The 27910-nt window shown below is 33.5% G+C and overlaps 1 protein-coding gene across 2 annotated transcripts; it reads left to right on the top strand.

Annotated features, from left to right (window-relative positions):
• The first annotated feature begins 11110 nt into the window (after positions 1-11110).
• On the top strand, positions 11111-19218 carry LOC111059219 (histone deacetylase complex subunit SAP30 homolog). Of its 2 annotated transcripts, XM_022346850.2 has the most exons (5): positions 11111-11264; positions 12556-12664; positions 13191-13392; positions 15263-15478; positions 16781-19218. In XM_022346850.2, exons 3-5 carry the CDS (start codon positions 13192-13194, stop codon positions 16913-16915), a joined length of 552 nt encoding a protein of 183 aa, XP_022202542.1. In that variant the 5' UTR covers positions 11111-11264; positions 12556-12664; position 13191; the 3' UTR covers positions 16916-19218. The 2 variants fall into 2 exon arrangements, with proteins under 2 accessions (XP_022202542.1, XP_039294939.1); XM_039439005.1 differs by lacking the exon at positions 12556-12664 and having other exon boundaries at positions 11135-11264.
• The last annotated feature ends 8692 nt before the right edge of the window (positions 19219-27910 follow it).

Here is a 27910-nt window from a genome sequence, read left to right as displayed (position 1 = left end):
TATTATAAAATGAATTTAACGCCAAGCTCCGCTCCTTTTACGAAATCCCTAAAATCTGCTGCAGCCGTTACTTCTTCAAAAATAAGACGGAAATAACTTATGCCAGGTGCGGGCTAATAGCAGTATATTAAACAATGGCAATTACTGGACTAAAACAGAAGAAGACGAAGAAAATGAGGAGGAGGTGGAGGAGTAAGAGGAAATAAAGAAGACGAAAAAGCAAGCTGGCCAATAGCCTCAACAGGCCACTATCATTCTCTTCTCTCCCTGTCATATTTTGTTTTACTCTATCATTCTCACTCTCTCTCTCTCTCTTTGTTCTATCTTTCTCTAAAAGCCTGCCTACTCCAGCACGACGTAGCCGAGATCAAACTGGAGATAATTTTTGCTTAGCTTCTACGTGCCAGTGACCGCTCATAGTAGTCGGAAAAAACTAAAAAAGGAAGGAGAAGAGAAAAAGACAGCAAGAATTAGGAGCTCAGAGGTAAAAAATTACTCAAATTTGGAAGACAAAAACTAGAAGATGATAAAGCAGAACAGAGAAAGAGTTCAAAAGTAAAAATTACTCCAATTCTAAGGCACAAGAAGTTGTTTGAAAACAGAATAAGAATGAAGAGGGAAATAGATTTTTTAGTTGCAGAAAATATTCATTATTACAAAAAGATAGAGGAACGACTAAATATAGAGCTTACACCGAATGATAATGTTGAAGATAAACGATGAAGAGCAGCTGAAGATGTGTCATGAAAAATATCAAAGGGTCGATGTAAATTGGAGAAAGAAGTTATAAAGTGTGGAAGACCCAGAGATTGGAGAGAAAACAAAAATGACACGGATGAAAATTTGAAATGAAACAAAAATATTGTACCTAGAAGTTGGGAGTAGTTGTGCTTCAAGAAGGCTACCAAAAAAAGATCTTGAGTAGGAGGGGAAGGAGGAGAAAGAGGAACAGGGAAAGAGGACAATGAACAGAGGGTGAGAGAAAGAGAGAATAAGTTATTGGACAGAGAAACAACGACCAAGAAAGCCGATAGGGTCTATAAAGGTTATTAAAGGAAATTTTCAGAGATACAATGTTCAGGCCCGACACTGGAAGGCCCTATAATTACATGCATTACAAGCCCAAATTGAGCTAGGCGAGATTCTGGCAAGATATTACGGCTGTGAGAATAGAGAGAGAGAGAGAGAGAGCAAGAGAGAAAGAGTGGAAAAGGAGAGAAAAGTGAGAAGGAACACCGAAAAAATATGTAATTTCACACACTTGGTCCAAGACCCCGGATAATCGGAAATGCGATCGCAAACTAATAAATCTTCAGTAATAGCGGTAACTACTAACTTATAAAATAGTTAACAATAACTTACTATTATTGTGGGATAAATACTGTAACTAATTTTCTATCATGTCCAAGTCATTGGTGAGTCATTGAGTTGATGTTTTAAAACTTGCTAGAATGTTGCAACGGTCACCAGCGGGCAAAGTTTATTCTTTTGCTGGTGATGCCATATATAACACGTAAATTATATATACATACGTAAAGAGATATTTATGATTTTGTATTATTATTTTCTTATTTTTAAGTTAACACTTGTATTTTGTTTAAATTTATTGTTCATCATATTTGATTTGCTCTTTATTTGTGATTGTTTTTTTAAATGGCGAAATAAATGATTTGATTTGAAAAAAAAAAAATAACCCCTATGTAAAGGATTTGAATTTTTGGGGTTCAAGGGAGGAATGAAGATGCAAAGAGGATAGGGCTGGACAAATTTTTATCTTTTAAAATAGTGAGTAACATTTAAAAAATTGACAATGTTTCAGTAAGAATACTTCCACTTGAAACTTAAAATAAATTGTCTCTATCAAAACCCTCTCAAAAGACAAAAATGTCAATTTCTCCCAGCTAAATAATGCCAAATTGGGGCCTTTCTGTGTAGCCTATACAATGCACAGATGCGGCTTGTTTCATCTAATTAGTGGCAAAGTCAATAGATGGCAGCACGTCTTACGTCTGGCTGATTGCACTAGGGAGAGAACGCCTCGGCTAAAAACAGGAACACAATTTATGACCTTTGAAAGTTCTGTACCAGCAATTATAATTCCCCAAGTTATTATGACTAACATAGGTAACCGGTGGACATAGAAGTCTGGGAATATTTTAATTGGATACTAAAACTTGGAGTGAGTAAGATTAAATACCGTAGCATCGCTAATGATGCAAAACTAATGAAAGTTCAAGCCAAGATAAAGTAAATTTTAATTACAAGTAAAGAAGAGTGAGGTAATATTTTTGCTAAGATAGACCTACCTTTTATCATGTAAAAATAAATATTAAATTTTAAAACAGACAACCTACAATATAAAATATATGGTTTCTATGTTTTAGTGGAGGAGATAGCCTAGTTCATATTGAATTATTCATAGAAATCCATGTTGAACAAAACGACTTCAAATTCCCAAGGCTTATTTATAAAAAAAAAAATAAAATAAACTAAGTACTCTCTGTTATCACACCATAATGCATAATGAATCGCTAGTAATCATTGAATAAATTTAGGATACAAAACCTGTTGAAGAGTACTAGAGATTGATAATGTACCGGAAGTAGTGGCTCAATTTATAAAAAATAACTAATTAATGTAATATTCAACTCGAGTTTGAGTCATTTTCATTTTATTGTTTTCTGTTTATTTAACCATAACATAAAGTCATCTTCAATTGAAAATTGTTCAAGTGAACAAAATAATTCATTACACCAACCCATCCAATAATACTCAGGACATTCTTTGAAGGACAATAGATCATTTCAAAGGATTCCTTGAGATTTCCCTTCACTTCACAATTGAATAAAAGGAACAAGTGAACAGGAAAAATTGCCACATGGGAATAAATCACATCATAACTCATGTGTATCAGAATGAAAAATTTGATGAACTTTTGTGGATGTTGTAGCTTCTAGTAATAATAATAATTATTTATTAATCAAATTGATTGGTCTCATTCAACTAACAAAGAAATGTTACAGTATTTATTATAGCTTTCCCATCTGAAATCTTAATAGGCAATAATAATAAGCCGACTAACAGGAAAGAACTTGAAGTAAATAATAATTAGTCAACCGTTGAAAAGTTGATAGAACGTTTCAACTTGTATATATAATTTAACTAGGAAAGGTCAAGTAATAGGATGCAATGAGTACATTGACAAAGACATTGAAAAGCCATAAGGAAAAGACAACTTTTGATGAATTGATTACAGAACTTAGTCCGAGATTTCCACGTTCCCAGACAAGAAGTATAAGCAAAGAATTACATCAAGAATAATCAATACGAAATTTAACTAGCATTGATAAAAAGTTACAAATATTTTTTAAAATTAACTTAAGAATTTGGGTTCAGAAAGACTGAGAATGTGATTCAGTTCAGAATCAAAAAGACTCGACTTGATATTCATCAAGCTACCGAAGTTTTTCAAGCTGGAAATCTTAAATAAGTAAATATATGAATTTTTTATTTAGGCTATATTGCTTACAACTTGCAAAAATTGAGGTTTCATGGTAGAGAAACAGAAGAAAACATTTGAATTTCGATGTTCAAGTTCTAAGCAAATGCTGAACTTACGGGTTGAATTCTTCTGAATTAAATAGTAACTTGGAATTATGAATGTATCCATAGATTCTGCTGAATTATAACTTGGAATTATGAAAGGATTCATAAAAGGAAACCAATAGGCAGACCCCAAAAATTTTACTCTCCCTAACTTTGACAAAAATAATTTCCAAATTCTATGCAAATTGCTAAAATTATAGACTTAATTTAAAGAAAATATTGATTTAAAATTATGAAAAAAAACATTATAGTGAAAGATAAGAAGAGCTAGAAAAAAGCTGTAGACTCCCCCATGTAGTTTACAAAGATAGAAATAGCTAATTATTAGTCGTAAATTGGGTGAAAAATCAGAGCTAATTTTCCTGGACGTATACAGGTATTTAGAGACTGCATAAATAAACGTTAAGGAAACAAGTGATGAGAGTAAGAGTGAGAAAAAGAGCAAAATTGAAAAGAGTGAGTTTCGTCGAGATGAAAGAGAGTCGTATTCAGATGTGTTGGCAGCCATTTTGAAATTGAGAAGCAAACGCAAAGCAAAGGCAGGCTCTGCTCTGGAAACGACGCCAAGCAATCGAACCAAGCCATGCCAACAGCCAGAAAGAGAGCGATGAGAGAGCACGAGAAAGAGGACAAAGAAGGGGAGAAAGAGACCTGCCAAACAGGTCTGCGATGCGGCAGGAAAGCTGGCAACATGGCGCCAGTCGTTTGCACCACACGGCAACACCGCCGGGTAGCAGATAGGGGCAGCTGGTTCCGAAATCGACCGCTAGGAGCGCCACCTCCTTGACCACTCTTGTTCTGGCTGCCAGGCTGTGTTGTGACGTAATAGCAATAACAAAGTGTGTTCTAAAGCTCTGAAACGAGTTTGTTATTGTCGGAGAACTGTTGATTTGATGGTTATGTTTGATAAAAACTCAAGAGAAAAGTAGCAGAATCTCGTGGAACCCTTTTTAATTATAATCCACAGGATATCGAACCTGTAATAATATATCGTATTTGTGAATAAGCCGTTGATTTCTAAACAAGGTATGGGAAATTCTGAGTTGAATTGGGAGCAAAACTTGACTGCACTTGGCCAATCGTGCATTATTATAATACGATTTTACTTGGTTCCGAAGAAATATGTGTTGAAAATAATTATAATACGATTTTAATTGGTTCCGAAGAAATATGTGTTGAAAATTAGGTGTACCGGATTTAAAGAAAATTGTAAAAGAAATAAAAATTTTGATTAGCATCAAAGTACAAAAAATGCAAAAAACTAATCAATTCTTTCTACATTACCATTTTTGGTAGGATTCCAACTTATTCTATCACAGAGATTTATAATTTAAATATTGGACAATTAAACAATTTTGAGGTGTTCTGATACCAAATACCTCAGAATTGAGAGCAAATTTTACTGTATAATAGAGATGGATAATATTAAAAGCAGTAGGGAGATTGAACAATAATTTTCAGCCTTGTCCAAATGACAATAAAATTGGATAGTAGGCTAATCAATGATAATCAATTTTATTATATCTACCTACTGTACAAAACAAATGTTTGTAATTAAATTCAATTTTGAGCTGTCCAAGTGCCAAATAATATGCATGGTTCTACTTGGAAGCAAATAATTGAAATATAATGGGAATCAATTTTTTAAAACCTAAAAAATGGTAATTTATTATGTTTGTCAAATCATCAACTGGATTAAGGTAGCCTATAGGGGAATCAAATATGAGATAACTTAGTTATTTTAAAATGCATTGATAGAGCAGGCTAAATTCGGATAAACAATATAGGTAGTAGAAGTAAGTACAAATATATTAGTTCTCAAAAAGAGGATTGACAATTGAGTATCCCAATGACAAGTACCAAGAAAAACTAACAAAAGACAAAAGAATTCTTGAGTAGTTCAAAAATCAAATGGCGATCCCACCAAAGTTGATGTCGAAATATCATATTCTTAACTAAATTGGATTGATTATATTCTTTGAAACAATAAATATCAAACATAATGAAGCAATTCTTTCACTTCTACATTGGTAATTTTATTTAAATTACTGTTAACTTTCAAGTTGAAATTAATTCTGTAAAAGTGGAAGAAGTGCTTCATAAGGAATAATTACCAAAAGGCCTAGTCGAAGTTAGGAAGAAAAAATAAATATCTTCAGTAGATGAATAATATTATTATTTCTAACACTATTGCATAAATCAAGATAATCTAAAAAAAATCAATACAGACAATTTGAAAATCCATTGAGACCATCAAAGTTGGCAAAACATGATTCCAAAACGCTAGAAATAAAAATGAACCAACCACCTATCGCCCCCTTTTTAACCCACGCTGAACATTATTGAAATGAGCGCCATTGCATTGAAAATAAGTTGACTATCAACAACGTTACGATCAAGAAGGCATTGCTTCGCTCTCACTCACTCTCCCATCTCGCTTGACCTAACCTATAAAACAAGTGACATCATTCACAACCGGTTTCGGAGCAGCCAAGGAACCGAGTTCAAACAAAGAACAAGTAGAAAATTTTAAACCCGCCTTGAAAAATGTTTATGAACGTTCAAACGAATAGAAATTCAGTCAGATATACTTATTTCAATGATAGGTAATCAATCTAACAATAAAAAATAATTGTTAATACTGTAGTACTGTTGAGCGTTTGACAACGCAACGTAAATGTTTTGCTGTTGTGATAATATGAACTCGACAAGTGGAGCTCTTATCAGACAATACTAGAGAAGTAGTGTCGTATCTTGTTGAAGCTGAAAATATTGTTTTACTTCAAAAACTAGCAGATAAATAAGTAGTGCTGTAAGTTTTTACTCTCAATGCAGTTCAAGATATTTATTGTCTTCTCTTCTGCTGTCGAATCAAGATAATGTTGTAAACGTTACTAGTTAACACAGTTACCAATATTTCAATTTATACGTTGAGAAAAATTATGGCTGTTCGGTACACTTTTCTTATTATTTAAATTGAATCTTTTCAATATAATTGTTAAGATCATAAATATCATAAGATCATAAATTGTTAAGTTCATAAATAACTTAGTGAGAAGAAGTGGCAACTGAAATTTTTAAGTGGTCTAATAATCGAGTTATGGGTTGTTAAAGTGCTAACTTTCCAGATTCCGTTTTCTTTCCAGATCATAAACGGTTTCGACTACATTATTGGAATTTCTCTTAAAAATTCAAAAAAATATTCTTTCCAAACTAAAACATTCTATTCCCCATATCGTTCATAAATAAAAAGTAACATTTTTTGTAAATTCGATAACTTATTTATTTTGGCATTAATCGCGAAAAAACGCATATTAGAACAAAGCCAATGATATAGGCTACTGAATGTATTAAAAAAAAACTCCAATGGAAATTTCAAAACCGTTTATGATCTGGAGAGAAAACTGAGTTTAGCACTTCAACAACTCATAACTCGCTTATTAGACCACTCAAAATTTCAGTTACCACTTTTTCTCACTTTTATAATGATCTTAACAATTATATTGAAAAAGATTATCCAATTTAAATAAAAAGGTCTACCGAACAGCCTTAATAATAATGACTTCAAACGATTTGAACACTTTCAAAAACATGTAAATAAAATTGTTGAATCAGAGAAACCTATCTAAAAAATACTTATTACATTATTGGTCTTGCTACCATAATTTGTAGTTTTATAAAAGAAGAGATAAATTATTGTTTTCATAGTTTTGAGATTATTAAATAAAATATTAATTTATTATGGATTTTAATTAATCATACTTGAAGAGTCTAACGATTTATAACAGAATGTAAATCATAAATCTCCAAAGAAATTTAGTAAGATTTAAATGAAGATTTGAGAAAGTTTTCTCAATCACTATGAGATAAAAAATTCTATATGATAGAAAAACTATAAAAAACGTTACATCTGATGATAAATACAATTCACTAAAGAATTTATGAATTGAGTTTTTAGCGGATAGGAATCATTCACCTGGATGCAATGAATATTACCAATACCACCCAGCACTGACGATGGACGAAAAGATTAGGCATTATATTGCATTGCTTCAATAACCGGTATTGCAGCAAGGTAAAAACAGCAGAGGATGCATGAAACAACTTTCAAAATTAAATTTCAAATTTAACCAGATTGCAAATCAGATACTGGATTGGATACACATTGCATTAGCGATTATCAGTCCTCTGAGGTTACGACCGTAAACGACAATAACCGTGATAAATAACAGCCTAATCTGAAATGTTACTAATAGAAAGAGTTGTAAAAAAGTGATAGCGCGAAAATCTTTCAATAATTATTGACCTAAATCAAGAATACTTCACCTATAATACCAGATATAATACATTTTTAAAGAATAATCGTTAGTGCTGTGGTAATAACGGTTAAAAAACTAGAGGAAATTAAGGGATGATACACCGTCATATATATAGATATTGATTAATACTATATTTATGGGGAGACCTGAAAGTGGATAGCAAGGGTTGAATACAAAAGGGTTGGTTTGCCCTTAATTATTCAGAAGGCCCTATTCTACAATGAAGTGTTGCGAGCATTCTTTTTACTTGAATCCCTCCCTCCGAAAAACAAATTTTTATTCTACAAAATACAGGATAAGTGTAGAATTTTGCTCTTATAAAAATAATAGTAACCTTGTTTAGTTTGTAATTCAAAATTATTAAATTTATTCATAATTATGTATGATTATTATTATATATATTTTATTGGTTCAATGACAACGAATATGAAGGAAATGAAAGATCATCAAGACAATCTCATTCATGAGCTGGAAAATACAAATACAAATCTATACATCCATTCAATGATTGCATCAACGAAGGTAGAAAATTTTTCGATTCTTTATTAAAGAAATGCGGAAATTAATGTAATTGAATAGAAATTGTTTGAATTCATTGCAATATGAATGATTTGTATACTTTTCAAATGGAGAGAGATATTTTTAATACGGTGTCAAATATATCACCAAAAAAGGAGGGAAATGATTATTCAACTATTTCTGCGATTCAAAAGTAATTCAGATATTGAGGGAAAATTCTAAACAATGAAATAATTACAATAGCAGTTAAATGGAAAAAATGGTTCAGTGTCTAATTCAGTCTAAACAGTAACTTTTATTGTGACACAAGCAAGTGAGAAGTTGGCTTGGATTCAATTATTATATAAAAATAATACACCACTAACAAAACCTAAAAAAAATTGAATATAATAAATATTATTCTTGAGAATAGAAGCTTGTCACAAATCAATTGATATAAATTCATCAACTAATCGAATCCATTTTATTTAATAAAAAAGTCGTCTTATTTTATTGATTGCATTCTATAAATTTCAGGTAGACCGGCTAGGATCTTGAGAAGCATAAAGGATGCAACAAGTGGATGGAACAAAAGATTCTATTTTACGAAAAAGCAATAAAGTGAAACAACAGTTAGGCCTATTGATGTTTGTAAATGTGAAGAACAAAATTATCTTTTAAATAACTTACTGTTTGTAAACACAACTGCAAGGTTTTGTTTGTAAACAATAGTTATGACTGACTAATAGTAAAACTGACTTTATTTAAAAAAATATTTAGCCTATATAAGTTTGATTTGAAGTAATTGAAAACCCAAGTTAATAGATTACTGTAATATTAAAAAGATATATAATTAAAATAACAGCAAATATAACACAACATTAAAAGTTCTTGAGTGTCAAGTGGTTAGGTTAGCAAAATATATAAAATAAATGTTGATTTTATGGTATTTATTGTCACATTAAAGAAAATAAGTCTAAATTCATAGCATTCAATAATCAGAAAGGACTGAAACAGTTAAACGTTGATTTACATTAACACTAAAAATTTGGAAATTGAATGTAGGTCAATCAAAATCCTGTAATTAAACTTGAGGATGTAAATTTTTATACTAAATGATTATATCATAAAAGCAAATTAAAAATTGATGGTACTTGAAATTATTATTATCAAAGAACTTTATGTAAATTTTTTTTCATCATACAAGATAATAAACCACTATATTTTCAACTAAAAAACAAGTTTTAAGATTTAATTTTAGGGTAGGTTCCTATTGATTAGAATCATGATGACGCAGATAATTTGTTAAAAAATTAAGGCTTATTTATCAAATTATTTCAGAAATTAGGAAGACAGTAGTTGTTATCCATATCAATATCACAAGTTCTATTTTATTGAAGAATTTATAAATTTATTCTCCATTTTGACCTTCAATTCCCCTTCCCCTCATCATGACAAGCATTAACAAAATTATTAAATGAAATAATTATTAGTAGAGCTTATTAGAATATAAAATTTAGATAATAATACAATGATTACAAATAACCGCCAAATCGACTTCCCAAGCTTTCAATGGTGTAGAATCGGATATCTATTTTGATACGAAAAACGACAATGAAAGCCAGACAAGCAGCTTCTTGACTCAAACTAGGTAAAAATATAATTATGCAGTTGATATACTTACATTATTTTAAAATATCACTGACTTTATCAAGTTTATTGTAAAAAACCGCACGACTAATCTAACACAGCATAAGGTCCATAGGTTATAACGTTGCATAGGGTACCCAATGCTATAGCAAATGGAGGCAAGCTTATACACAGCAATATGGCTTATGGCTTCGTTATACGGGAAAAAGATGACCCACTTCAAATCGACTAAACTTGACGATAATGACTTGAAAGATCTTAACAAAATTCAGAACATACGATTGAAATATGGGAAAATATTTTAGCTACAATAGATTTTCGAAATAAGTTGAATAATGCATTAAAACAATTGGTTGAAAATAGCGACTTTCCCAATGCTTTGCTTATGGGCAGCCATTCTGATGACGGTTGAGAAGGTACCGCGACGCACTTAAATATTTAACTTCTACGTCAGGAACTCATACAAGACAAATATTATCAACAAAATATCTAGAACAAATCATCAGCTTCACATTTATAATATTTTACAATCTGACAATGAGAAATAAAAGAGAAATAATATAAATAACTTACTTGGAGTCAAACGATCAGCAATAGAAACAGCCTTTTCAGTGCAATAGCATACACAGAGCCCCACGCCACTTACACGAAGAAGCATAGGAACAAAAAAGAAATCTCATTGGCCGAATTCAGATTAGCCGCAAAAATCTTACCAATAGACGAAAGTATATGATGTGACGTCACGAGCTGACCCGGCCAATAATCAAGAGACTTTCAAACCGCGGGAGAAACAAAAATTATTTTGTTTTACACTTTAGATCATATTTCCAACAGAATATAATGTTTCAAGATACCAAATATTTATTTATATCACACTATACAAGACAATATTATGAATTTTGGTAGATTATCGATTAAAAATCGGATCAATCAAGCTAGAAAGAAAAAATATGGAGTTTTCTGAACATCCACCAGATGTCACCACAATACAGGGACAATGTACTGGCGATTATTATCAAGTAGGCAGCTGGTGTTTATTTTGTGCCCTAGCTTCAGCTGTTGCCTGTTGTTGGTTGGCATTTGACTTGAGCTAATGTGCTTTCTGCTCTGTGAAGGATAAATTTTGGCTACTGTAGAGTTAAAAATATTGTTCAATTCAGCAAGGACAAGGATATAATTTTTTTTATCAAGGTTAGTAAGCAGTTTACTATTCAAATGATTATAGCTCAATTCTTTTCATTCAGTTTACCCTGTTTCATTCAAAAACTCACAACTTGTAAATGTGAACGTAAGCTAACGTTTCACAAAATGTTGGCTGTTATTTACATATTGTCCAATGTTTTAAAATTACAATAACTTTATTATGACATATAACAAGTTTTTTAGTTAATCGATTTATTGGTAGATTATTAAAAGTGTTCTACTTGAGCCTTAGATAGATATCATGTCCTTTGTTCTTTCGAGTACCTATGCAGTTAGCTAACAGTACGGTAAAGTTTCATACAGCTTTCTCATTCACCACCGTATGTATACCTAGGCTAATATTGCTAAATGGTAAATCTGTTATTAAAAATACCAGTTCTTCAACTACCTACATTCAAAAATATATATGACTCACTTATACTGTATTGTTCTAAATGACATTGTATTGTATTACCGGTGTCCTCCATGTTAATTTTAAAACAGCACACGTAACATTCATAACGCAGCTCATGTTTTGATTGAGCAAAGTTGATGATTTGAATATGTAAGCCAATTTATGGTAATTAAAACTGACTCCTCTAACTCTGAGACATGGGAAAATACTAAAATGTTGTTTCAATAAACTCCAATGTAATGAAAGCTGTAGATCAACTATTTTTGTGTCACCTGTCACTTTAATTATTTTTTATTCGCTTGTTGTTGTTTGCTGGCACTTACTCTCTTCGGGCTAAGAGAGGAGCATCTGTATCTAGCACCTCCACAGAGGTGTAATTGACTAGAAAACTTAGATGCTGCCTATCTGGAAGCCACATTCCTTGGCAACAACTTTAAGTATTAGGTTTTTAAAGAAGGATAAGCAGTAAGGAGGGCCTTAGTTAACAGGAATTTAATTCAATTCTTCATAAATCCATGACAAGCTGGAACTGGATAGATTTCGTCAAAAAAAAAATTGAAAACTCAAGTCTACACTTATTATTAATAGGTACTGATACAGTTTCAAAATATAGTCAAATCATTGGCCTGTTCTTGACTTGGAAGCCAATAAATACAATTGGTAGAAAATGTAATCATAATAATATTCAGCCTATATTTTAGTCTAACTTGGTAAGGCGTCTAACAAATGCTATTTCGTTTTCGAGTGATAAGGTGAGTTATTAATAAGTTAGAATAGGTAAGACATTAATTGATTTCAATTTTTTAGTTTTTGTATTTACATTTAAAAATCATCATTGGAAAGTTGAACCATTTGCTACATAGTACATCAAGTTATTTTTTACAGGCTGTAGCTACACAGTTGCAAACTATAATAAGGATTAAGAAGAACGAGGCTGGGAGACACTAAAATAAGGATTGGGGAGAACGTGTCAGAGAGAAAAATTTCTTGAAAGGTAAAGGTTTGGTTTTTACTTTTTTATGTCAATATGCTATAATTGAGAATTATTTAATAATTTAAGAATGAAAAATATAATACTGTATCCACTGGACTTTCTAAGAGAAAGAATGTCAGCTTTAGCCATGCATATGGAATACCTACTAAAATAAAATCAAAATTATCAAATACAGATTACATATGTAATATTCTTAGAAATAAAAATATTATTTTTCTAGCATTTATACTTAGGCCTATTTGACAACACCAAACAAAGCCATATTTAAAGTGCTGGTGACAAGTAACAAAATAGAAAATTATTTATTTCTCCCAAAATAGATTTCAACTAACTTCATCCATTTTTGTGTTTATACGTATGTTTGTATTGTTGAGCAGCTTAGCAAAGGGATTTCAATGAATTTCATAACCAGTATGCACTACTAAAATGATATATATGTACGTATTGGTTAGAATTTTAATACAGTCTAACTACCCAACGAGATGTCAATCAATTTCATGAGTATTAATGTGTTTTGTTTTGTCAGAATGCAGCGCAGTAGCGGTGACTTGGGCAACGGAGGTGGGTTCAGCTCAGGTGAGGAGGACTCCCGTGGTGCCCCGGAGCAGACCTGCTGTCTGGTGGATGACAGCTTCCGGTGTCAGCGGCTGGCGGGCAATGCGTGCTACAGCAAGCGCATCCAGAAGACAGTCACACAACGCAGGCTCAAGCTGCATTTGGACCAGCAGGTCGGTGACAAGTGACAATCCTATATATTAATCAAATTCATACCGTACTTATTTCTGTGTTTCACTGTCAACACTCAAATCAGTGACAATCCTTGCAGAATTAGATGTCAATCAACTTCATACATAAACAATAAAATTAGTAAACAAATACTAGAGTACATATTGAAGCACAATGGAATTCCAACATTGAAAATATTGTGAAATTTCTTATACCATACTTGAATAAATTAAATAGCCTACGAAAGTGATGGGTTGTAGTGAATGAATGAATATTTATGTGTTTCTTTAATTTTCTCAATGCCAAACACTTACGTCAAGTTTTCAGTTCGTCAAATTTTAAAATAGACCCTTGCGTAGCACGGGTTACATTCTATTTGGAAATAAAATGAGAAAATTAGACGATTTCTGATGTTTTCTCAATATTGGTGTTAGAAAATTATGCTTTATTCCAGTGTGCTGAAAAATATTAAGATACTTTTACAGTATTTTATCAGCTGTTCCTCGAATCATGTAATGTCTTCGAATAATAGTGGATTAAATAGGTGATTAGGCTCGCCGCAAAGTAGACCCACGTTAATTCATGAAAAGCAACCCACGCCGTGGGATGTTTTGTAAACCATTGCTAGGCTACCCTAGACATGTGTGTAATACATGCAATGAATAATCAACTTGTCAGTTGATTGATTATGAATAATTCTATATTTTGAATTCAAACATTCTATGTTTTGTAAACCATTGCCAAAGACCTTAAAGATGCATAGACTCACATGCAGTGCTAGTGTCGTACTTGGAATTGAAATCCGCCATTGAGGGGGCAACCCATAAGATTATTACATACCAATGCCTTTGTGATCTATAGTATTACAAATATATAATATCTCGTGCTAAAATACCCCATTGGCGGCCTTCAATTTCAAGTAAGAGCTATCATTGGGAAGGCATAGACATTGTGGGTCTATATATCTTTAAGGTCTTTGACCATTGCTATAGAATTATTCATAATCAATCAGCTGACAAGTGGATTATTCATGGCATGTATTACACAGATGTCTAGAGAAGCCTAGCAATGGTTTACAAAATATCCCACGGCGTGGGTTGCTTTTCGTGGATTAGCGTGGGTCTACTTTGCGGCGGGCCTAAAACTGGTGTTTCAATAGCTGATCCTGTTTCTTCTAATTCATCATCTTCTTCTACTTCTCCTGTTCTCCTTCTTTTTCTCTTCATGTTTTCTTCTTTCTCTCTCTTGTTTACTTTTTCTCCTTCTTCTGTCCTTCCTCCTCCTGTACTCCTCTCTTTATTTTTGAAGGCATTTCGAAATAGATGTTTTTATGTTTTATACAACAACATAAATGTTTTTATGTTTTATTACAACAACATAAATGTTTTTATGTTTTATACAACAACATAAATGTTTTTATGTTTTATACAACGACATAAATGTTTTATAATACATCACAGCTCGGAATGGATTAAGAAACCATCATCTTTAATTTTGCTAGAAAAGAAATGATCCTCAACTACAGGTCGTCAATGTTTAGAAAGAAAAAACTCCACATCAAATTTACCTCACCAAATTTTTTTACATGGATCTCACTCCAAACTATGCTAAAATCAAAACTAAATCTGAGTCGTTGTATAAAACATTAAAACAGTGTGTTAATACATTGCAGCTTGGAATGGATTAAGAAGCTATCATCTTCAATTACTAGTTCTCATTCTCCTTTCAAACAAGGATTGGTCTGTGGTTTGTTTCGTCTCAATCTATAACTTCCATTCATCTTTTCAAATCCAGTAAGATTTCAATTTTCTTTCTGTTTTAATTAGAAGCGAGTGTTTCAATCTGTTAATAGTTGTTTGACTGTGTGTTTAGGCGCGGCATATCTACATCTGCGACTACCACAAGAGCGTGATCCAGTCGGCGCGCACCAAGCGGCGAAGGAAGGACTCCGAGGATGACTCGAACGAGACTGACACAGATGTGCCAGAGGTCGACCTCTACCAGCTGCAGGTCAACACTCTGCGCCGGTATAAGCGACACTTCAAAGTGCCCACGCGGCCGGGCCTCAACAAGGCTCAGCTGGCTGATGTGAGTTGCCTTACTCCACATTAATTGATATTAATTAATCTATCCAGACGTTCAGTAAAATGAGAGGGATTTTATGCAGCTGATATATTGGCTTGCAACTTGGAATACGCATATTTATTTGTTTATACATTGATAGATACAATATCATTCTCAACTATGAATGATTGGGAAAGGAACAACAGGCTTAAAGCCCTAAACTGTCCCTCTCCCAATTTGGATAGAAATTGCCCAAAAATAGGTTATGTTTATCACTTAAGTTTTGTCCAACTTTGAGTCCAAAATATATATAAACTAGGAATTTAGATAAGTTGAAAACCAAATCAAATAAAAATATTTCACTAACAGTGTAAACCTTCACTGATATTGGGGTGTTGGGGTTCTCTACGTTACTCTATGGCATGGAAGCATGGACCTGGGAAAAGTCAACCTCAAGAACAACGAGGCATTTGAAATGTGGTGTTCAGGAGGATGTGGAGGGTGACAAATAGAAATGTACTCTTACGGATGGCAAAGGAATGTGAAGTCATTCCAACAATAAAAAGAAGAGATAATAAGTGAGAATCGCTGTGATGATTTCCAACCTCCGATAGGTTAAGGAATCAAAAGAAAAATAAGATACGTAGATTGATTTGAGATAGGCTACACAATTATTCATTAAAATGATTGGGGGCCCAACAGGCAATGCCCACAACTGCTCCCCCGAATTCGGAATTAAAATGTGGGGTCCAAATCAAAACAAGGTTTATCCATTCATATTAATGTGGCATTCAAATCAAAACTATAGTGGGGTCCACGTTGTAATCCTTGTCTATAATTCTACAAAGCAGATAATGCTATCCTACTCTCGCTCCGCAATGTTGCCAGATCGTCTTTAACAATGTGGAAATATAATTAAGTGACAAAATATTTAATCCCAATTATGAAAATTTATTATTAAATACACTTTTCACAAGAACAGTTGATATTACATCAAATATACCGATATCAGCTATCTTTTGTAGTAGGCATTGGCAAATCTGAGAATCGGCAACACTGTTATCCTATCTTTCTCCACTGTCATTATAAAGTAGTAAGCTACAGGCACCACTAGCTCATGTGAGTTGGCTTATATTCATTAGTATTAATGTAGGAATCAAACCAAAACAAGGCACAATTGCCTTGGGAGTTGGAGATTATCCATTGAGCGGGACGGTTGTGTTGGATTGAGCTCTGTTCAGATAAGAATTTTCTCTGGAACACAAATTCAATTGTACAACATGTTAATTTTTCCTCATTCATAATTATTTTTTTTGTGTTTTACAGGTACTAATGAAACACTTCAAAACAATTCCTGTCAATGAGAAGGAGACATTGGCCTACTTTTTCTACCTCATAAAGACAAATGGTAACAAATTCGATCAAAAAAACGCCAACGCCAATGGCAATGAAACCAACTGAGTGCTGAAGTTACCAAAAGTTTGTCAATTTTATTGTTTCTGTTTATATTATTTTATGTTAGATATTATGTCAGTGAATGCGATGAGAGTTCAGAAGACTTTCCAGGAAAAATACCCAATTTCAATCTATCGTGGAATATTATTTTTAATTTAGCCTTATAATTACTCAAGTTTTATTGACCTAAGCAAAGTGTACGTGAGTTCCTTCTATCATTGAATATTTTTCAATGTTTACCCTATAGTTATTCAAATATTAGATAAAAAGACTAAGAAATTAGTCTCTACATTGTTTATCAGAGATTGGCAATGGTGTAACAACCGAAACCGGTCTTTCTAACTATCAATAAATCTGTGGTTTTTGACAATTTCTTAGTCTTTTTATCTAATATGAATAATTACCACAATATCAACTTCTCAACTACACAAAAAGTTATTCAAATATCATTGCATAATAACTATTACTTGATTACCTTCAGTTATTATATATAATTTTTGAAATTTGGCCCAATAGTCACTCAAATCTCATTTCTATTAAGTAGAACGAATAAATTCTCGATTTCATTCTATTGTTGTATAATCTTTTAAATTTATCCTATAATCACATATATCTTATTTCTATTGAATAAAACTACTGTACTTCTTCACAACCAATTATTCGGTGAGATATGACATTGGCGAACTACTGCATTGATTTCCAACTGTGATATTCTTACTGTTCACTTATTAAATTACAACTTTATTTCATTTGTGTAATGTATGTGACTATGATTTATTTGTATGCGACTTGAGTCAATATTGTAAAAATTACAATGCGTGACATTGATAAAATGAATTGAATCAAAATTAGCTCTGTTTGCTACACTAGTATTTGTTACAATTTTGAGTCATTTGTTAAATTTCGATAACTTCCACAACACCTTCACTACAACACAAAAAGTCAAAGCTCATTCATTTCACAAATATGTTGAAGATACAACACTAAGAAGTGTTGAAAGGATATTCTAACAAATACAGTAATTATATAGAGTGGTGTCATGAAGCAATCTAGACGCTAGACTCCTGTCTAGCTAACTGATCAGTCAGGTCAGAGGCCCTGAAATCGATCAATAGTAACCTGAAATCTCAACACAAGACCTGAGCCAGACATGTCACTCGATGATTATGCATTTTATTTGTGTAGAGATTCTATGACTCGATTAAATACTAAATGTTAAGTAATTAATTTGAATGCTCATCTATTCTAAGTACACAGCGTTTGTCTAGCAATTTGCCGGCCAGGTTAGCCGAGACAACTAAGGCGTGCACCCTTAAGTCTTCTAGCGCTACCTGTTCGCGGGTTCGAATCACGCCGGTAGGCATGGATCAACGTTTGATCATCTCAACAAATCACCCACGGACTTTCCATTACCCACGCACAAGCTGTAAGCTCTTTGTGGGCTCATGTATTCAATTGCATCCGCAATTAAGAAAAATCAACTCCTACTAGTAATGTTAAAGTTTTGCCAAAAAGCTGTCATATCCCCACTTATTTACATCTGTGGCCTGATGAACATTTTTTCCAAAATACAAATAAAGCTGCACATATAGGACCGCCACCCTTTGTTTTGGCACCAAGCGTATGTAAATTAATCAAACATCACGCCCTCAGTAGCTGTCACCAGTTTTTCTGTAGCCTTTAATTTATAAAAATATTATGGAATTATTCAAAAAATCTAAATGTGTTTTTTATGTTGTGACGTGTAATTTCAATATTGAGTTTCTGTCTTTATTATATCATAAACATTTCAGAAACTGGAAGAGAAAAACAGACGCTAGAACGAAAACTTTTGAATTTAGTTTAGTTGTGCATATTGATATACAAAATTAGGTGGTTTGGAACCCACCTAAAACTGTATGTCCACTCATCTCTCATCATCATCCGCCTCATTGCCCACGCACAAACCTAAGGCTCATCACCCTCAGCAAAATAATCATACATCTCAATTATTTGTCGCATTAGTCAGAGTTTAGCTAGAGTATCGATTACCTTATGAAATCACTAATAGTTCCCCATTCATCAGTCGTCGTCGATTTAAGGTAGACGCACACAGATAGTCATCGGACGATTCGATTTGATGCATTATTTTCAATTGGAGTGCTCATACCTATACGGATGCGGATAGGTATGCGCACTCCAATTGAAAACAATGCATCAAATCTAATCGTCCGATGCGTGCCGTCCGTCCGATGACGATCTGTGCGCGCCTACCTTTAGATTGTTTCAGGAAATTCCTATACCAAATGTTATCCAGTTTAACACTTTGTTTCTTACAAAGTTTCACGCACTTTCCATTACTCTCGAACAAGCTCATGTGACATCATCCGTAATGAAGAAAAGTATACTTTCCCATTTCGAATTCATATTTAGATTAATTTTGAGTATTTATATTAAAATTCAATGTATTATCGATAATATAAAATACTAGATGGTGCTGTTCCTTATTGGTTTTTCAAGAATGTAACATTTATACATTATTAATTACAGGCTCAGTTTAAAATATTTTTCTTTATGTGTTGTAGTGAAGGAAAATTTGTGGAAGATAGAATAATCAACTCGTTTTGTTCAATTGAAAATATTTGGTCCAAAATACAACAATTATTATTACTATCACATGTATCATTACCCAACGCTGTTAGGCAGAAGAGTAACTGAGAATGAAGAAGATGTATCATGAGTAACAATAATTGAAAATTGTTCAATTAATGAATTATTAGGATATTATTATAATATTATTATTGATGTATTAATGTACAATGTAATAAGAAGAGGTTCACTTTGAGGATCTATGGTTTTTTCCTGTTTATTAATAAAAAGTGTACTGGAAGAAAAAGTTATTTTCATCTGAAAGATGTATCTAGAATTTTAATCTATTGGAAGGTATCTGATACAACAACACCTACATAAGGACACTCCAGAACAGAAACTTAGTTGAATTGAAATATATTCTTTATTTAGATTTTTATTGATGATTGTTTAATCTTAAGAGCTACTCATCTATATTCTGTTCCATTACTCAGCCACAATATTTTTTAACCTGTAGTAGTTTTTATTCATTATTTATATTTTTCTTGTTGTGTAGCTACTCTGTTTTCTGTATAGTAACTCTTTATTATTATTATTTATTGATCTCTACTATTCTTTATTTAGTAAGTACTAAGTACTTATAATATTATAAAATACGAACGGTTGTAGCAAGATAATATAATATTTTATAAAAATATGAGTACTAGTTCAACTAGTAGACTACCCACTTACTAATGAATAAAGGCTTAAAAGTTTTATTTATACGTACTTTATTGTTAAGTACCTATCTAGAATTGTTTTTTCCACCTCTTGTGTATGTTTTATTGTCGAAAAAAATATTTCTTTTCATCAATATATTATTTTTTGTCTAAGTTCTATAGTATTTTCATTTCTTGAACTTGTCCACTCATTATTATGCTTATACTTGTATCCTACAACATTTTTCTGAATCAATAAAATGCGATCAACGTTTTAAAACTTCAAATTTTCAATTGAGATTTTTCTCTTACATTATTTTTCTTCAAACTCTACCGTAAAAAAAACCTTGGACTTTCCAACGTTGGGCTGATATATTAAATATCTGTTTCTTCATGGTCCCAATTTTTTTAAGGTAGAAACCCCATTCTTAAAGGTACCACCTTGGTAGCGAAATCACCTTGGTAGTGTCGGATTCTTACCTCACTAAAAAATCATCCTCATTTTTGCACATAATACCCCAGATTGGAAACTCTTGTTGAGCATTACAGTACTCCAATCTGGGATGTTCTGTCTTGAGGCGCAATTCCTTAGCGACGACTCAAGACTCGTGGCTAGAGCACATAGGATATTACATAATATTTTGACGATTTAAGACAAAATTTAGAAATATAAGAAGTCTTGGACACTAGCATGTTTTTTATTTTCTGACTATTGTATTCTTCGCTCCATCCAATAAATAAAAAACTATAATTTCATTATTATTTTTATGTTGTATAAACCTTATGGCGGAAGAACTTGAACTGTTGGCTGCTAGATTGCTTTTATGATTCATATCTAATGAATAATCGAATCTAATGAGTAATATAGTTTATTTGCTCCAGTCGCTGGGTCCCTTACCACGCGGCTCGAGTCGTCGCTAAGGAATTGCACCTTTAGCATACCTGCTTCCTACTCTTCACACCGCTATCTCATGCTGCCCCTTCCAACATCATTCAAGGAATCCATCCTCTTTCTTATTCTTGAAATTTGTCAGTTGTTGGCATCACTGTCACCACATTATCTGGGACTATATTTGCATTTAACAACACTTATTTCCCAGAAAAAAGAGGGAACTCAAAAAAGGTACGCTTCACACTGTGCTCCATTTTTGGACAATATTTGCATTGAAGGGATTCCACGTTACCCATCCTACACAGGTAGGATCTGGAATAAACGTGGCCAGTCAGAAAATGAGTTAGATGGAAATCCACCTCCCCAGGTTCCCTCAGAGTCCAAGTGCTCACACATGGGATACATCATCTTCCCATTGCCAAGAGGCCATAGCCTCAGAATGGGAATTTTTAGAGGCGGCAATCCGTCCCAAGTCTACTTAGGTAATTGCTCTCATTATATGTGCAAGCGTTTCAACTGTAACTCTGCCTCCACTATAGTTAAGTCCACGTTATAATGGCAGCATTTGATTACTGTAGGTGTATCATTCGAAAAAGCAGATAGTGTTATGCTTTTCTAGCCCCGCAACGTTTTTAATCCTAGGTTTAACGTCCTAGGTTTTGAATAAAGACAGCTAATCAATCAATATTGAAAGATTATTTTTGAACCATGTAGAAATATAATTAAATATTTTCTCAATTATTGAAAATATTATTTGATTATTTTAAAAAATATTCCTTGGTGAATGAAATTGATTACTTCGAACAAGAATGAACAGATATACCGGTATCAGCTATCCTATATAGAAGGCGGTGACAAGGCAGAGGAGGCTTTCCTCCTATCTTTCTCCACAGCCATTAATAAAACTCGTTAATACGTTATAAAACTGCTTTCTCAGAGACAATTCGGTATGCACAAGTAATCCTGAGAGCTCCCTGCCTCTGTACAGCTGCCTTAAAGAGCCGGTTTCACAAAATTCGTTTGAATTTTAATCGTGATTAATTTAATGAGAACCAATCTGAGAAGCCTATTTTCGAAAAAGCCTTCTCTGATTGGTTCTTGTGAAATTATTAATCACGATTAAAATTTAGCCGACTGCTGTCATAGTCTTGCAAAGCCTCCCAATTTTCTATAATACAGACAGATCCCGCCCAGACCTCTTCTCCATACAACATAATGGAATTGGTTGTTGAAAGTAGAAGTTTTCTCCTTGATTGCTTTAGCCAGACATGATGTCACCCTGGTTACCTTACCACATACATTCTAAATATGAGTTCTGCATATCTGCTTGACTGCTGGGCTAGCTCTCACTTCTTGATCACCAATCATCATATCAATAAGAGTGAGCCCTCTCTTACGTTTATCATGACAATCTCTGTCTAGGCCATTGCCAACTGAATGTCATGCTTCCTCATCCAGATACCCACTCGATACAAGCCTGATCTGTGCTATCTCCTGGGTCACCTGGGTCTCTTGTGATGATAGCTGTAACATGATTCGCTCTCTAGGAAAAATAAAGTCAGTCATTCTATTCTATTGACGTGTCATATACTGCGGGATCGTTGCTCCCTTAATGCAGTTCAGTAATTGTGACGAACAAGTAAACTAAACTAAACTAAACTATTACCTACCAGGAAGGTATTACTACTTGATATAGCAGTTTGGAGTAGGCTATCATAAAAGGCATTCCAGCCATTCCTTTGCGATACCAGCGCTCAGTTCCTTCTTCTTCCGGTCCTCCAATGGTTCCAATACATAAATATTTATTATTCAAATTTCATGTGAGCATATTACTGTAATCAGAGATAAAATATAAGTATATCTTATATTTTCTCTCTGCTATAACATATATACAGTAACTTTGAAAATCTTCTCATATTTCTTTACAAATTGTAACTTTAGGACCGGATGTCTTTTATTTAATTTTTATATGTCAAATTTCATTATTAGAAATGGAGAACAAACAAATGCTTCGCCAAATTTAAATGGAAGCTAAACAGTCAATAACATTTTTAAATAAAGTCAATTAATGTGATGCATAAAACAGTTTCATTCAATAGATTGCTCATTTTCAGTCCTTTTGCGGTAGCTAAAACCTCACTTAGCATTTATACTTCTTGGATATATCGACCAATAAATCACTGAGAAATGAATCTTGTATAAAGTTATTTAGCGTTAATAAGTTTTAATAATTGAAATAGCCTAATATGTTTGCAGAAAATTAAAAACATTGTACAATCATCCACAAGAAAAAACAATGAAAGGTTTTATATTAGCTCCTCATATTTTATACAAAAGAGAATATAGATTAAAGCTTTATAAAGTAGGATAGAACATTTAAATTATTTATTGAATATTAATGTTATTTATTCTCAAGCAGGATACTTCTGTAAAATAAAATAAGTTCTATCATTTTTTGTGATTTTTGTTGATCCTGATTCCATATTATCAAGATCATGAAACAAAAAAGAGGATGCTGAGAAATTATTTCAAAAAGTAAGCAAGTTATGCGTTCAATTTGATCATAATTATTCATAAAGAAATTCTATTGAATTACAAGCTGTGTACGTTACTTATAACAACTATGTGTTATTCATTCTCAACTTTGAAAACAATTCCCACATTTATGAAATTCACGTGATGGTGAAAGTGAGAAAATTCACTTCAACTGCAAAATGAAGGTAGCCTATTTTATATGTCTCATGCTGCATATAATAAATATTGTAGGATTTTTTGCACAAAAGAGCAACAGACCTGGAATCAAATAAAATCGATTTAACATTCTAAGATCTTTTACATGAATTCAACACATCCTTTTTTAAAAATTATAATAGAATGAGAATAAAACTGTTGAGTCAATCAAAATATAATATTGATTACCGTAATTATTTCATTGCGTAATGATCAATCACAGCAATGCACAACGCAGCAAAAACCTATTTTGAAATTCAATCTATACCTACTATCAGTTGTGAGAAGGGAGAATAATCTTGCATTCTAAAATGAAATGTTTCTGAATTTTCTTACTGTGAGAGGTAGTTCGAAGATTTATCCATGTTTTTAGAATGATGGATATATTTTTCAGAAGGGGTTAATGACTCCTTTATGAAAAGCTTTCCCAGATTCTCAAAGAGTTATCACATCTCAAATATTTCTGGAATACTATATTAATCAGTAATATCTTAATTATTTAAAAACTTTTTCCTGAGAGTGATAGGTACGGTAGTCGCGTTATGATAATAATCCAATACGGTATATTTTATAGGGAAATTAAAAACAAGGCCATCAGTATCATAAAAACATGTAAACCCCGACTTGTGTGTGTGTTTTTTGATAAGCACCCTACCTATTATTTTGGTTCTAGAGTATAATATTTATCTGCTTTGAAAATTTCTCCAGAAAAGTTTTAATGTGATATTGAGTGTGACAGCGCTATAAGTTAGATATAGTTGCCCTGCAGGAAATCAGGTGGCAAGGTGGAGGGCAGATTGATAAAAAAGAGTTCTCTCTGCTGTACAGTGGTCCGGAAAATAGAACTGGTTATGGTGGTACTGGCTTTTTCATCACTGCTGAAATGAGAAAGAAATTGCTGAATTTTGAGCCAATATCAGAGAGGATGTGCATGATTAGGCTGAAGGGGAGGTTCAGGAATGTAACTATAATATCGGTCTATGCCCCTACAGAGGATGCGGATGAGCAAGCAAAAGAAGATTTCTATGATGTATTGACAAACAAGATGGATCAGATCGGGCAACATGATATGGTACTGGTGCTGGGAGATTTGAATGCTCAGGTGGGTAGAGAGAGTGCAGTGAGGACTGTGGCAGGAAACTTTTCACTTCATGATGAATCGAATAATAATGGCTTCCTACTTGCACAGTTTGCTGAGAGCAACAGGTTGGTTATTAAAAGCACCAGTTTCCCACATAAAAGAATTCATCTGGGCACGTGGAAAGTACCAGGGAGTGAAGTGGTAAACCAGATTGATCATGTGTTAGTATCTGCCAGGCATGCTTCAGGAGTTCTAGATGTGCGTACAATGAGAGGTCCAAATTGTGACTCTGACCACTTCTTGGTTAGAGCTGTGGTACGATTCAGGCTGGCCAATATACGCAAGGAAAGAGGAATAAGAAGATGCAAGTGGGATATTGATAAGTTGCAGGTAGATGATGAAAGGCAAATCTTTCAAAACAATTTGGAAGGGAAGTTTATGCAGAATAACATGGAAAGGGTGAATTTGGAGGTGCAATGGGAAAGGATACGGAATAGTTTAGACAGTGCTGCTCAAGAAACCATAGGAGTGAAGGTAGAGGAAAGAAATCAGGAGTGGTTTGATGACGAGTGTGAAGAAGCTTTAAGGGAGAGAGATGAAGCTAGGAAAAAAATGTTGCAAAGGAACACAAGAAATGCTAGAAATAACTACAATGAGCTAAGAAGGAGAGCAAAATCAATTATAAGATCCAAAAAGCGAGAAGCAATGAAACAAAAGGTACTAAACTTAGAAACATTGAGTAATACTAACCAGAGCAGAAAATTATACAGGGAAGTGAATTGGTTCAGGAAGGGGTTTCAGGCAAGATGAATGGGTGTAAGGACAAAAATGGATGTGTTGTTAGTAATGAGATGGTTCTAGAGAGGTGGACTGAACATTTCGAAGGAGTGCTGAACGAGGGGGAAGAAGAACAACCAAGCCAGGTGTTTGAACCTCTTGTGAGAGAAGAGGGAGAAACTGCAGAACCCACCTTTGCTGAACTAGAGAAGGCAATAACAATCCTGAAAAATAACAAAGCTCCTGGTGAGGATGGCATACTAAGTGAGATGATCAAGAAAGGAGGGGATAGATTGAAGAAAGAGATCTTTGAGTTGATTTTAATGGTCTGGAGAGAGGAAAGAATGCCAGATGACTGGAAGACAAGTATAATCTGTCCAATTTTAAAAAAGGGAGATAAAATGATTTGTGATAATTATCGAGGCATTTCTCTGCTTAGCATTGTATACAAGTTGTTCACAAATATACTTCTGCAAAGGCTCATCCCATATGCTGAGGCGATATTGGGCGATTACCAGGGGGGTTTCAGGAAAGGCAGAAGCACAGTTGACCAGATTTTTACATTGAGGCAGGCAATGGAGAAGTGCATAGAGCATGACATAGTTCTACACTTGCTTTTTGTGGATTATAAAAGAGCATTTGATAGTCTTTGCAGAACGAAGTTACTTGAAGCCATGAACAATAACGGTTTGCCATCAAAACTAATTAAGCTGGTGTCGGCTACCCTGAACGAGACATACTCTAGGGTAAGGATAGGCAAGTCTGTTGGAAGGCGTTTTCCTGTGAAGTATGGAGTAAGGCAGGGAGACGCTCTCTCGGCATTGTTGTTCAATTTAGCTCTGCACGAGGCAGTAAAGGACATTGCACATGAAAGTACTGTTGTGAATAGATTGTGGCAGGTCTGTGGATACGCAGATGACTTGGTCATAATAGCAAGAACTGTGCCGGCCTTGAGAGAAGCTTTCACTCTACTGGTGAACAATAGTGTGCCAATGGGTTTGAAAATCAATGAGGCCAAGACAAAGTATTTAAGAGTGTCACCAGCCGTAGTTAGGGGAGCTACTAGAATATGAAAATTGGACCCTACACATTTCAGCAGGTGGATGACTTTGTATACCTGGGAACGCTTGTGACAAGTAATGGTAAGATCACAGCTGAGATACAAAATAGAATAATGGCAGGTAACAGGTCATTCTATGCAAGTATAAAGTTATTCAAGTCTCGACTACTATCAAGAGCTACAAAGGTGAAGTTGTATAAGGCATTAGTCAGGCCTGTAGTATGCTATGGCTCTGAGACTTGGGTACTTAATGCTGGTGACATGGAAAGGCTACGAATTTTTGAAAGAAAGGTGATAAGAAGGATCCTTGGCCTGTGTGTGAAAATGGACACTGGAAACGGAGAAAAAAAATGTGAAATTGAGCGTTTCTTGGGCAGTGAGGATATCGTCAGATTTATCAAGGCTGGCAGGATTAGATGGATAGGACATATGGTAAGGATGAATGATGAAGAGTTGCAAAATGTATATGGAGGGAAAGGCTATACAATAGAAGAAGAAGAGGTAGGCCTAGGAGTAGATGGACGGATGATGTGGAGAATGATTTAAGGACGCTTGGAGTTCGTAACTGGAGAAGGCAGGCACAGGATCGGGAGAGATGGAGGGGCTATGTCTGGGAGGCCAAGGGTTGTAACGACCTGTAGCGCTGAGGAGTAAGTAAGTAAGTATTGAGTGTGACAGTAATATCTACCGGTAGGTAAAGTACCGGTACTTCATGTTGATCTTGCAAAATTTTCAATTTTCAGTGTAAACTTTTTAGGCAGGAAATGAAGGTGAAATAAAATAAAATTATCTCTCTCAATTATTATGGTAATAGGTTCTTGTATGAATGGAAAAATAAAAATGAAAACTGATATAGAATATAAATTTTGTATAGAACTCAAAAATAAGCTACCGTACATTATTTGAATATCGCGCGGCTGGAATGGAAAACCCGTGCTTTGCAAAGAATACTTTTGCACTACCGTTACCCACTAGGGAAACAATAAATTGATGATTGAACAACATTAAAAATAATAATTATAATATTGAAAATATCAGAAATCAATTAAAATAGTGATCAATAATTCACGTTGTTTTTTAATTGAAGCGGTAGCACATAAAGTAGCTGATTTGATCATGTTAAAGAAAATTTGATAATCTGAATATATTTTTGGAAGTCAATTATTCTATCCTCAACTCACGGATTGGATAAAAT

The sequence above is a fragment of the Nilaparvata lugens genome, chromosome 12, assembly GCF_014356525.2.
Source record: "Nilaparvata lugens isolate BPH chromosome 12, ASM1435652v1, whole genome shotgun sequence".
NCBI lineage: Eukaryota > Metazoa > Arthropoda > Insecta > Hemiptera > Delphacidae > Nilaparvata > Nilaparvata lugens.
Note: the sequence above shows the minus strand (reverse complement) of the source record. Positions and strands in the feature narration are given on the sequence as shown.